General features: G+C 46.8%; 1 protein-coding gene across 5 annotated transcripts in view; it reads right to left on the minus strand.

The window, feature by feature from the left end:
- Positions 1-7,770: 7,770 nt before the first annotated feature.
- The window catches only part of ACKR2 (atypical chemokine receptor 2), a 66,305-nt gene continuing 62,004 nt past the window's right edge, over positions 7,771-12,071 (minus strand). For all 5 annotated transcript variants that reach the window (XM_017876351.1, XM_017876352.1, XM_017876350.1 and 2 more), the window contains one exon: positions 7,771-8,961. In XM_017876351.1, the coding sequence (XP_017731840.1) occupies positions 7,777-8,931 (1,155 nt within the window). In that variant the 5' untranslated portion in view covers positions 8,932-8,961 and the 3' untranslated portion in view covers positions 7,771-7,776. The remainder of the gene's footprint in view (positions 8,962-12,071) is intronic.

Below are 12,071 nucleotides of genomic sequence, written 5' to 3' on the forward strand. Positions count from 1 at the left end.
TTTTTTTTTTTTTTTTTTTGAGACAGTCTCGCTCTGTTGCCCAGGCTGCAGTGCAGTGGTGTGATCTTGGCTCACTACAACCTCTGCCTCCAGGGTTCAAGTAATTCTCCTGCCTCAGTCTTCTGAGTAGCTGGGATTACAGGCTCACCCCACCACACTCAGCTAGTTTCTGTATTTTTAGTAGAGACGGCGTTTCACCATGTTGGCCAGGCTGGTCTCGACCTCCTGACCTCAGGTGATCCACCTGCTTCGGCCTCCCAAAGTTCTGGGATTACAGGCGTGAGCCACTGCACCCAGCCAGGATGCCTTTAATGTCGGAATTATTCAAGATCCCTCCTCAGTGCCCATGTCTCCCCTACCTCAGGGTACTGTCAACCCTCCCTTGGTTTCCATGAATATTGCTGAACTCAGAGCCTTCTCCTATCCCCAGACCCCCATGGGAGTCTCCCAGCACCTCTGACTCAGCTTGGCCAATGCAGAACTTGGCATCTGAGCCCCTGCCTCTTCCCTGAACCACTTGTTCTCCTGATTTCCCTGCTCTCTCTGCTCAGAACACTACCAATCACCCCATCTCCCAGAGACACTGTCCCTCCTCCTCTTTCACCTTCATACAAGCAGGCCCCCGTCCTGTCAGTACACCCCCTGTGATGCCTCTGAAATGTGTACCCTTTTCCCTTCTCCTACTGTCATTCTTATACCTGTGACCTCTGCATTTCTCTCCTACGCTGCTGCCAGAGGCTTTTTTGCCAAAAGCACTTCTGACTGTTACTCTTTTACTTTCCTGGTTCCCTTTTGACTTCACACACTTGACATTTAAATTTTGTCACAGATGGTCCCCCTTGCCTTCACATACCTGATGTTTAAATTTTGTCACGGTTGGTCTCCAAACTCCCCAACTTTGCCAACTTTCTCCAATGAAACCATCCCTAAAGTAGAAGCATTGCTTTTCCCGCCCATGCCAGTACCAGCTACTCCTTCCTGGAAGACTTCCTGGATTTCACTCATCCCATCCTCTGGCCAGAAATGGCCTCCAAACTGTGGAGCTCCTGCAGCACCATTTGTATCATAGCATATCTGTTATGTGTCGTTGCTTTCTGTATCTTGGTTTCTGCCTGCTGCCCACTTCCCCAGACTGAAGCCTACTGGGGCATGGTATTTTATTCGTTTCTGACCTCCAATTCCCTAAGTGAAGATTAAATGTTAGAAACCTGACTTCTAGTCTCAGCTATTTTGCTTTCTGTCCTCAAATCATTTCCTGGCCTTAGCCCTCCAATCTGTGAAATGAAGACAACGCCCCTTCCCAGCGTGCTTACCAGTGCTGCAAGAGGGTGAGGGGGTGGCTGACATAGCTGCAGCTGGCTGATGGCAGGGCCCCAGCTGGAGCTGGGACAGGAGAAAGAACGATTGTGGGAACTGGATAGAGGGTCTTGGAGGAGGTCGGCCCAGGCTGCATGGACCCCCTGACCCAGTGACCAACCAGTGGAGCTTCTCTCTGCTACTTCTATCTTACATCGCTGGCAGCCTCACATTTCTCCTGAGGCTGCCTGTTCTTCTCTGCCAAGAGAGTAGGCAGGGGTCTGAGCTGGGGTGAGAGTCTGTCCCCAACTAGCTGTGTGACCCTGGGCCAGGGCTTGCCTTTCTCTGAGGTCAGCTGCCCATAAATGCTGATGTCTGCCTGGGGCTTGATAAAGCTCTGCCTGGTTAGGAGAAGCTGAGATATCCCAGCCTATTCCATAAGGACCAGGAGCACAAGGAGAAGAGTTGAGTAGGGGGCACGGAAGGAGGAGAAAGGGGCTGGAAGGCGGAAGACTGTCCATGGGAAACGTACCAATGACATATCTGCCCAGCCAGGCCCTGTGCCCAGTACAATGGGGCTGGGGTTATGGGGAAGCAGGAACAGAGCCTTCACACACCTCCTTGGCCCTCCCTAGACCTTGGTGCTATGTCTCCTTTTATGCCTCACACCCAAGGGAATATGGACCAGGATTGGCCTGTGGATTGGCTGGGGTGGGGCTGAGGGCCTGAGTTCCCTGAGTCAGGACCAGAAGGTCTCAAATGGGAGTGACCATGTGCAGACAGGAACTTAATGGACCCTGTGGCCTTTCTGAGAGCCCCAGAGGAGATGCTTGGGACCGAGGGAAGCCTCAGCGGGTGAGGTGTGAGGTGAATGCAAGTGTACCATCCTGCAGTCAGCGATATCCAGCATAACTACAGGCCCTCCAGGAAGCAAGAGCCCCCAAGGATTGGAGTGTGGGCAGGGAGCCCAATGCCCCATGCTCACCTGCTGGCATGAGAGGGTCCCATGGCCCATGTAGCTCTCTGCCCCCTGCATGAGGACTGCTGCAGCCAACCCTGGCAGAGGCCTTGAGCAGGAGGAAGACTGCGACCACCAAGGATGCCTCTAGTCACCACCCACCCAACCCAGTCATTCTGCCCCCAATTCCTCATTTCTGTGCCAAATGTTTTCTTCCTCTCATCCTTTTCCTCATCAGGACCTCAGAGGAAAGTCCACTAAATGTGTTCTCTCTAAAGATGGTTTATAATAAAGCAAGATCAGGGGTGGCTTTCCAATGGTGGAATTTCAGGCACCTGGGAAGGAAAAGAGATGCTTTTCTCATAGAGAATTACTGGAGTCAAAACATCACATTTCATGGCGTTGAGCATGGGCAGCAGTCCTGCCCATGGGCAAAGCAACTTCTACGCTTCTCCCTAGGTCAGCCTATGGGAAGAATCCACCTTGCCTCAGAGCCTGAGGGTCAGAGGAATTCTGATTGCTTTCCTGAGACCCCTGGGAAAGGTTTGAGCAGTGCAGTCAGGGAGCCAGACCTTGTCAGGCCTTTGGGGAGACAGACAGCAACAGGAGGAACCAAGGCCCAGGCCAGAAAGTAAGGCTGGGATGGAGAGGGCTTTATCCTGGCCTGGGCTGTGAGAGCTGCCAAGCTGCTCTCAAACTATGTAGCATTTAAGACAGTGACAGAGAATGAGGTACCTGCAGCAAGCCCTTGCCCTCTCCTTTGGACATAGGCTTCAGGGCACTACTTGTTATATTCTTGCCTTTTGCAGCAAGTATACACTCACACACACACAGAGAAAGGCATGAAAGAACAAATAGGACTGGGTGAAGTGGCTCACGCCTGCAATCCCAGCACTTTGGGAGGCCGAGGTGGGCACATCACTTGAGCTCAGAAATTTGAGACCAACCTGGCCAACATGGTGAAACCCTGTCTCTAAAAATTCAAAAATTAGCTCATGCCTGTAATCCCATCTACTCAGAAGACTGAGGCACAGGAATTGCTTGAACCTGGGAGGCAGAGGTTGCAGTGAGCTGGGATCATGTCACTGCACTCCAGTAAGACTCTGTCTCAAAAAAAGAAAGAATAGGAAACTTGCAGGCACATAATCAGACCCACTTGGACACAGTGACACAGCTGCATCATAACCAACTACACAACCATATATACTATGCACAACCCACACAGCAACACAGACACATGCACACATACTTCCCAGACACATAGGCACACAGACACACACAAATCCACCAATGCTGGTGTGACAAGCCCTGCTGGGTGTCCCTTGCCTGACATCTTCTCTGTGCATCATGGGCACAAAGTCAGGGCCTCCGAGCACCTAGACCCTGTTGGTGCAGCTCAGGCTGTATCTCACCAGCCAGGCTGGCAAACGAACAGAAGTTCCTTGTAGGACAAGATTTCCGGAGCTCTGAAGTAGAATTCCATCCTCCGCATCCTCAAACAAATATCCACCTTCAGATCTAGAGCTTCATTTCCCGGGGAACTAGGAAGCTCAGAGTCCTTCCTGATGGTGTGGAATTGGGGGCCTTGCGGAGAGAGAACTAAAGGCAGAGCTGAGAGAGACTGGATGTGGGGAAGGCACAGGGCAACTTGTGCTACATCAAGAGACCGCCAGACGGCACATGATACATGTGCTATGACTACGCCATCAAAAGCTCAGGGGAAGAGAAGAAACAGCGGGAGAAGAAACAGTGGGCAGAATACTGCTTGCCTGTTCAATCCTCTATCAGCCATTCACTCACAAAAAAAAAAAAACTTATCCATTCATTCCAAAAAGAATCTACTATACTCTGAGCATGTATTGAAGCACAGGGGATGCAAAGTTTACACATGGCAAAGTCCCTGCTCTCGTGGAGCTTATGTTCACCCAGCCGTCTGTTCTCCTACCCTCCATTCCATCCACCAAAAAGTTTCCTTTCCTGTGTGCCAGGTTCCACGTTCAATTGTGCAGGGCAGACATGGTGGGACATGTGCAGGTTGAACCAGGTAGTTCTATGAGATGGAAAGAGCAGTTGAGTGCTTCAGAAGCTTGGGAAAGAGAGATGCCATGTGGGCAGGCAGCTCCCTGGGGAAAGGCTTCTCAGTGGATGTGTCGGGGGGCAGGGAGAATGCCAAGCATTAGAGACATGAAGAGAAAAGCACTGGGCACAGTATATCAGTCAGGAATCTTTAGGTTGCAAGTAACAAAAACAACATGACTCCACATGGAAAGGAATTTATTGGTTCTTGTAACGGTCGAATCCAAGATTGGGACGAGCTTCAGAGGTGCTTTGTTTCTGAGGCTCAAACAGTGCCCTCAGGATCTGCTCACTCACATGCGCTATCTCCTTCACCTTCTGAAGTTTGGGTGGAGGAAGGAGTAGCTCCAGATCTCAAACCCTCTCAGCTTCAGTTTCATGCCTGTCTTCTCGCATGTTCTAGTGACATCGCACTTCATTGGCTCTGCCTGGGTCATGTGCCCACCCCTAAAAAAATCACCATGACCAGGGAAATGTGAAGGCAGTAACTGACCCATGTCCCATGCTCCACCCAACCTCCTCTCAAAACACAGGGCAGAGTGACCAAGCAGTGGTGTCCCAGAGAAAGTGGGATTCAGTTATAAAACAAGGGTGAGGGAATACCTGCCTGGAAATTATCCTAATTACACAAGGGTGCCCACAAGACCAAAGGCATAGAAGTTGAAATGTTCTGGAAATGAAAAGGGAATGGAGGAGTATGAGGGCTAGAAGATGTATGGGGTCCTATTTGCAAAAGCACTAGCCTTGACATCAGACAAAGATTTTGGACTTGATTGTGCAGGTCCCAGGGAAATCTGAAGGCTTCTGAGATGGGGCCCAGGCCAAGTGTGTTCACTGCCTCCTTCTGCAGACTGCACATGGTCCTGGGACATTCCCTGGGCAGAGCACTTCCAGGCCCTCCTGATTGCCAGATGCTGGGGCCACCATCAGAGCTACAAGAATGGTCCTTTTAATAGTATTTCCCAGCTGGACTACAGAGAATGTGGAACCCTGGTTAGTGGAGGACCTTAGGCTCTTTTTCCCCAGCAATGCCAGAAGGAAAATGCTTCCTCCTCCACCCGTGCATTTAATAGACACTTTCTGAAAACCTACACACTCGGCCCTGTGTTAGGGGGTTGGGTACAGCAGTGAGCCTAACCAAGATCCCCACCTTGTGGAATTCACCTGGGACAATGTGGGTGGGGACAGTAGCACTGAACCTCACAAATAGGAGAAACATATACAACGTCTGAAAGAAATAAGTGCTATTGAAAAAATTAAAACATAGAGCATCAGGAAGATCAGGAGCGTCAGAGATGGGCAAGTTTGTGTTAAATAGGTTGGACAGGTGAGTGAAAGGTGAGATCTGAGCTAAGACCTCAGGAGGTGAGAGAGTGAGCCAAGCAGACAGCTGAGAGGAGAGCAGTCCAGGAAGAGGAATCCCCAGGGGGATGTGTCAAGAGTGTTTGAGATCAGTTGTGTCTGGAGCACTGGAGGCTGGTGGACATAAGGGCAGAGTGTAGCCAGGGCGGGTGCAGATCACACAGTCCTTAAAGGATTACTGTAAGGAGTTGGGCTTGTTAAATAAAAACTATGGTAGGCCATTGTTTTGGACTAAGCTCCTGCACTAGGTCCCAGCTGACCAGACCAAACCAAAATGGAATCTGTTGTATGAAAGTTCCATTTCCTCAAACCGAAACTAAGTTGTTATCTGATCTTTGAGACTCCTGGAGACAGAGTTAACAGCCAAATTCCCAAACATGACAGTTTCAGTTGGCGTGATAATGCAGACAGTAACCATGCTCATGATAATGAAGTTCCCCCTGTTTTAATCATCATTAAAAAGTAACCTGAAGAAACCTGATGTCAAACACCCTGTTCCGGCCGTATATAGAAAGTAACTTTGAAATGATCAGTCTGGCTCTGTGCAGTGGCTCACACCTGTAATCCCAGCACTTTGGGAGGCTGAGGCAGGCAGATTGCTTGAGCCAAGAGGTTCCAGTCCAACCTGGGTAACATAGTGAGACCCTGTCTCTACAAAAAAATACAAAAATTAGCCAGGTGTGGTGGTGTGCTCCTGTAGTCCTAGCTACTTGGGGGGCTGAGATGGGAGGATCACTTGAGCTCAGGAGGTGGTGGCTGCAGTGAGCCATGATTGTGGGAGTGGACTTCAGCCTGGGTGACAGAGTGAGACCCTGTGTCAAAAAAAAAAAAAAATCAATCTTCTTTTTGTTCTTCATTTCTTCCTGCTTTCGACAGCCCTTTCCTGTCTATAAAACTAACCTCTTCTACCCAGCTCATTGGAACACTCTTTCTATTTTATGTAGTGAATCTGTTCCTGATTCAATGAGTGTATCGCCTGATTCTAGAGTTGCCAATAACGCTGAGACCTTGAAACTAAATTTGTTGTAATCTGGTGTTTTGACAGGCTGATGCTCTGAGGGAAGAGGGAGTAAAGGCTAAGAGTGTCAGGATCACTCTGCTGCTAGGTGCAGATGAGAAGGGAGGAGAGCAAGAGAGAGGAAGCACAGGGGCCAGCTGAAAAACTATTGCAGCAATTCTCCAGCCTGGCCAACATGGTGAAATTCCATTTCAAATAAAAATACAAAAATTAGGGCCAGGCATGGTGGCTCACACCTGTAATCCCAGCACTTTGGGAGGACAAGGTGGGTGGATCCCAAGGTCAAGAGATCAAGACCATCCTGGCCAACATGGTAAAACCCTGTCTCTACTAAAAATACAAAAATTAACTGGGCATGGTGGCAGGCGCCTGTAGTTCCAGCTACTCAGGAGGCTGAGGCAGGAGAATCGCTTGAACCCGGGAGGTGGAGGTTGCAGTAAGCTGAGATCGCGCCATTGCTCTCCAACCTGGGCAATGAGAGTGAGACTTCATCTCAAAAAAAAAAGAAAAAAGAAATAAAAAGAAAAAGAAATACAAAAATTAGCTGGGCATGGTGGCAGGCGCCTATAGTCCCAACTACTTGGGAGGCTGAGGCATGAGAATCGCTTCAACCTGGGAGGAGGAGGCTGCAGTCACTGCACTCCAGCCTGGGCAACACAGCAATAGAGCAAGACACTGTCAGAAGGAAGGAAAGGAAGGAAGGAAGGAAGGAAGGAAGGAAAGGAAGGAAGGGGAGAGAGAGAGAGAGAGAGAGAGAGAGAGAAAGAAAGAAAGAAAGAAAGAAAGAAAGAAAGAAAGAAAGAAAGAAAGAAAGAAAGAAAGAAAGAAAGAAAGAAAGAGAAAGGACCATTGTAGGAATTCAGAAAAGAAAGCATGGTGTCCTGGAAGCAAGTGAAGAAAATGGAGGAAGAAGGCAGGGGCGAGCAAATGCTGCTGATGGTTGAGAACTGAGAACTGACCACTGGGTTTAGCAACATGGTCACTGAGGCCCCTGGAAACAGCACTTTGAGTGGATGCCCAATTGAGCTGGTTCCCACCTGTTCCCACCAGACTGAGGTTTGGTCACTCAGGCTGATTTATTCCCCACATCCTCCTTGTTAGGGGAGTTCTCAGACTGCCTCTCCCCAAGGTCATTCATGCCAGTCATTTCTTCTTGGGCAGTAAGTATGCTGCTCTCAGAACAGTTGGATAATGGGGCCTGGGCAGTGCCAGGTGCCAGGTGCCATCCAAGCACAGCGGCCAGGAAAGCCTTCAGGTACTGGCGGAAGCGGCGACTGGAGAAGGCATACAGGATGGGTGAAAAGCAGCAGTGAAGGAAGCCAATGCTCTCTGTCACCTGGAGTGTGTAGTCTAGGTGCTGGCTGACCTTACAGTTCCCGAATACTTGCAGGTCCAACAGCGTATGCAGAAACAAGGTGAGATTGTATGGGAACCATAGCACGAAAAAGGCCACCACCAGGGCTGCAGCTATTTTTAGAGCCCGGCCCTGGCCTGGGGGCCTCAGCCTCACCAAGACACAACCAATACGGGCATAGAAGAAGATCATGGCAAGGAGTGGAAGGAGAAACCCTAGGAGGTTCTGCTGGAAGCGGAGGAAGAGCTTCCAAATGGTCCCGTGCCCGCCGAAATCTGCGTGGCAGTTCCACACACCCTTGGGATTTTCATGTGTCTGTACAAAGACCATATCAGGGATGGAGACGGCCAGGGACACAGCCCATACTATGGTAGCAAGGAGCAGGCTCTTGGCCCGGGTCCTCAGCCTGTGGTAGGGCTGAGCATGAACGATCTCCAGGTACTTGTCCAGGCTCATGCAGCTAATGAAAAAGATGCCACTGTAAAAGTTAGTAGTATAAAGAGTGCTCACCATCTTGCACAAGAAACTCCCAAAGACCCAATGCCAGGCCACGGAGATGCCCCAGAAGGGCAGTGTCACCAGAAACAGAAGGTTGGAGATGGCCAGATTCAGCAGATAGACCTCAGTCATCCGCCTGCGAGGCACGTACCGGAGCAAGACCATGAGAAGAAGAAGGTTCCCGCTCAGGCCCAACACAAAAATCAGGCTATAGAAGACTGGCAGGAAGACTTTGCCAAAGGACACCACTGCATCCTTCCTGCAGAGCATGAAGGTCACCTCATCCAGGTAGTCATAGTAATAGAAGGTGCTATTCTCAGGACCGGCATCCTCAGTGGTGAGTGGCTGCGGAGAGGCAGTGGTGGCCATATTGGAAGGAAGTGCCCCAGTCCCGACGTCCTGTAGAGGTGTGGGGAAAAAATATGGTGAGACCTAGCATTCTCTACCTTTCTCTGAACCCACTTTTGCTGCTGCACTGGAATGTCCAATAGACTCTTCAAATCTACATCAGCACCTGCAGTCCAGCAAGTAAGAGTACAATCTTAGGGAGCCATCTGCACCACTTAATGGTTATGTCACCAAGATATCCCCCTCACCTTTGTCTTATAACTGAATCCCACTTACTCTGGGACACTTACTCTTGGATAAGCAACTAACCTTTAGGTGTTCTCAGAGTATGTAATTCTTTCATTATGGTTTTGTTTCTTTATTTTTCTCCTTCATTATTTAAAAATACCTATAGTGTTTTTCAAATTCTTCTTTATTCTTTAGGGATATCAATTCATCTATTTAATGTGTCTCCTGACCCTTCCTCATGTACGGCTTATAATTTTTTTTAATGGCAGCTTAGCTTCAGTGGAGCTTTTTTAAAAAAAATTTTGTTTATTATACTTTAAGCTCTGGGATACATGTGCAAAACGTGCAGGTTTGTTACATAGGTATACACATGCCATGGTGGTTTGCTACACCCATCAACCTGTCATTTACATTAGGTATTTCTTCTTCTTCTTTTTTTTTTAATTATACTTTAAGTTCTAGGGTACATGTGCACAGTGAAGTATTTCTCCTAATGTTATCCCTCCCCTAGCCCACAAGCCCCCAACAGTCCAGGGTGTGTGATGTTCCCCTCCCTGTGTCCATGTGTTCTCATTGTTCAACTCCCACTTATGAGTGAGAACATGCAGTGTTTGGTTTTCTGTTCTTGTGTTAGTTTGCTGAGAATGATGGCTTCCAGCTTCATCCACTTCCCTGCAAAGGACATGAACTCATCCTTTTTATGGCTGCATAGTATTCCATCCTGTGTATGTGCCACAATTTCTTTATCCAGTCTATCATTGATGGGCATTTGGGTTTATTCCAAGTCTTTGCTATTGTGAACAGTGCTGCAATAAACATATGTGTGCATGTGTCTTTATAGTAGAATGATTAATAATCCTTTAGGTATATACCCAGTAAGGGAATTTCTGGGTCAAATGGTATTTCTGGTTCTAGATCCTTGAGGAATTGCCACACTATCTTCCACAATGGTTGAACTAATTTACAGTCCCACCAACAGTGTAAAAACATTCCTATTTCTCCACATCCTCTCAAGCATCTGTTGTTTCCTGACTTTTTAATGATCACCATTCTAACTGGGATTAGATGGTATCTCATCTCATTGTGGTTTTTATTTGCATTTCTCTAATGACCAGTAATGATGAGCTTTTTTTTTTTCATGTCTGTTGGCCGCATAAATGTCTTCTTTTGAGAAGTATCTGTTCATATCCCTCACCCACTTTTTAATGGGGTTGTTTTCTTCGTGTAAATTTGTTTAAGTTCTTTGTAGATTCTGGATATTAACCCTTTGTCAGATGGATAGATTGCAAACATTTTCTCCTGTTCTGTAGGTTGCCGGTTCACTCTGATGATAGTTTATTTTGCTGTGCAGAAGCTCTTTAGTTTAATTAGATCCCATTTGTCAATTTTGGCTTTTGTTGCCATTGCTTTTGGTGTTTTAGTCATGAAGTCTTTGCCTATGCCTATGTCCTGAATGGTATTGCCTAGGTTTTCTTCTAGGGTTTTTATGATTTTAGGTCTTACATTTAGGTCTTTCATTCATCTTGAGTTTACTTTTGTATAAGGTGTAAGGAATGGGTCCAGTTTCAGTTCTCTGCATATGGCTAGCCAGTTTTCCCAACACCATTTATTAAATAGGGAATTTTTTCCCCATTGCTTGTTTTTGTCACGTTTGTCAAAGATCAGATGGTTGTAGACCTGTGATGTTATTTCTGAGGCCTGTGTTCTGTTCCATTTGTCTATATATCTGTTTTGGTACCAGTACCATGCTGTTTTGGTTACTGTAGCCTTGTAGTATAGTTTGAAGTCAGGTAGTGTGATGCCTCCAGCTTTTTTCTTTTTGCTTAGGATTGTCTTGGTTACATGGGCTCTTTTTTTGGTTCCATATGAAATTTAAAGTAGTTTTTTTCTAATTCAGTGAATAAAGTCAATGGTAGCTTGATGGGGATAGCATTGAATCTATAAATTATTTTGGGCAGTATGGCCATTTTCATGATATTCATTCTTCCTATCCATGAGCATGGAATGTTTTGCCATTTGTTTGTGTCCTCTCTTCTTTCCTTGTAGTTCTCCTTGAACAGATTCTTCACATCCCTTGTAAGGTGTATTCTTAGGTATTTTATTCTCTTTGTAGCATTTGTGAATGGGAGTTCACTCATGAGTTGGCTCTCTGTTTGTCTGTTATTGGTGTATAGGAATGCTTTTGATTTTTGCACACTGATTTTGTTTTCTGAGACTTTGCGGAAGTTGCTTATCAGCTTAAGGAGATTTTGGGCAGAGACAATGGGGTTTTCTAAATATACAATCATGTCATCTGCAAACATAGACAATTTGACTTCCTCTCTTCCTATCTGAATACGCTTTATTTCTTTCTATTGCCTGATTGCCCTGGCCAGAACTTCTAATACTATGTTGAATAGGAGTGGTGAGAGAGGGCATCCTTGTCTTATGCTGGTTTTCAAAGGGAATGCTTCCAGATTTTGCCCATTCAGTATGATATTGGCTGTGGGTTTCTTATCAATAGCTCTTATTATTTTGAGATACGTTCCATCAGTACCCAGTTTATGGAGAGTTTTTAGCATGAAGGGGTGTTGAATTTTATTGAAGGCCTTTTCTGCATCTATTGAGATAATAATGTGATTTTGTCATTGGTTCTGTTTATGTGATGGATTACATTTATTGATTTGCATATGTTGAACCAACCTTGCATCCCAGGGATGAAGCTGACTTGATGTTGGTAGATAAGCTTTTTGATGTGCTGCTGGATTTGGTTTGCCAGTATTTTATTGAGAATTTTAGCATCAATGTTCATCAGGGATATTGGCCTGAAATTTTCTTTTTTTGTTGTGTCTTTCCCAGGTTTTGGTATCAGGATGATGCTGGCCTAATAAAATGAGTTAGGGAGGATTCCCTCTTTTTTCTATTGTTTAGAATAGTTTTGGAAGGAATGGTAC

The sequence above is a fragment of the Rhinopithecus bieti genome, unplaced genomic scaffold, assembly GCF_001698545.2.
Source record: "Rhinopithecus bieti isolate Rb0 unplaced genomic scaffold, ASM169854v2 scaffold_9581, whole genome shotgun sequence".
Taxonomy (NCBI): Eukaryota; Metazoa; Chordata; class Mammalia; order Primates; family Cercopithecidae; genus Rhinopithecus; species Rhinopithecus bieti.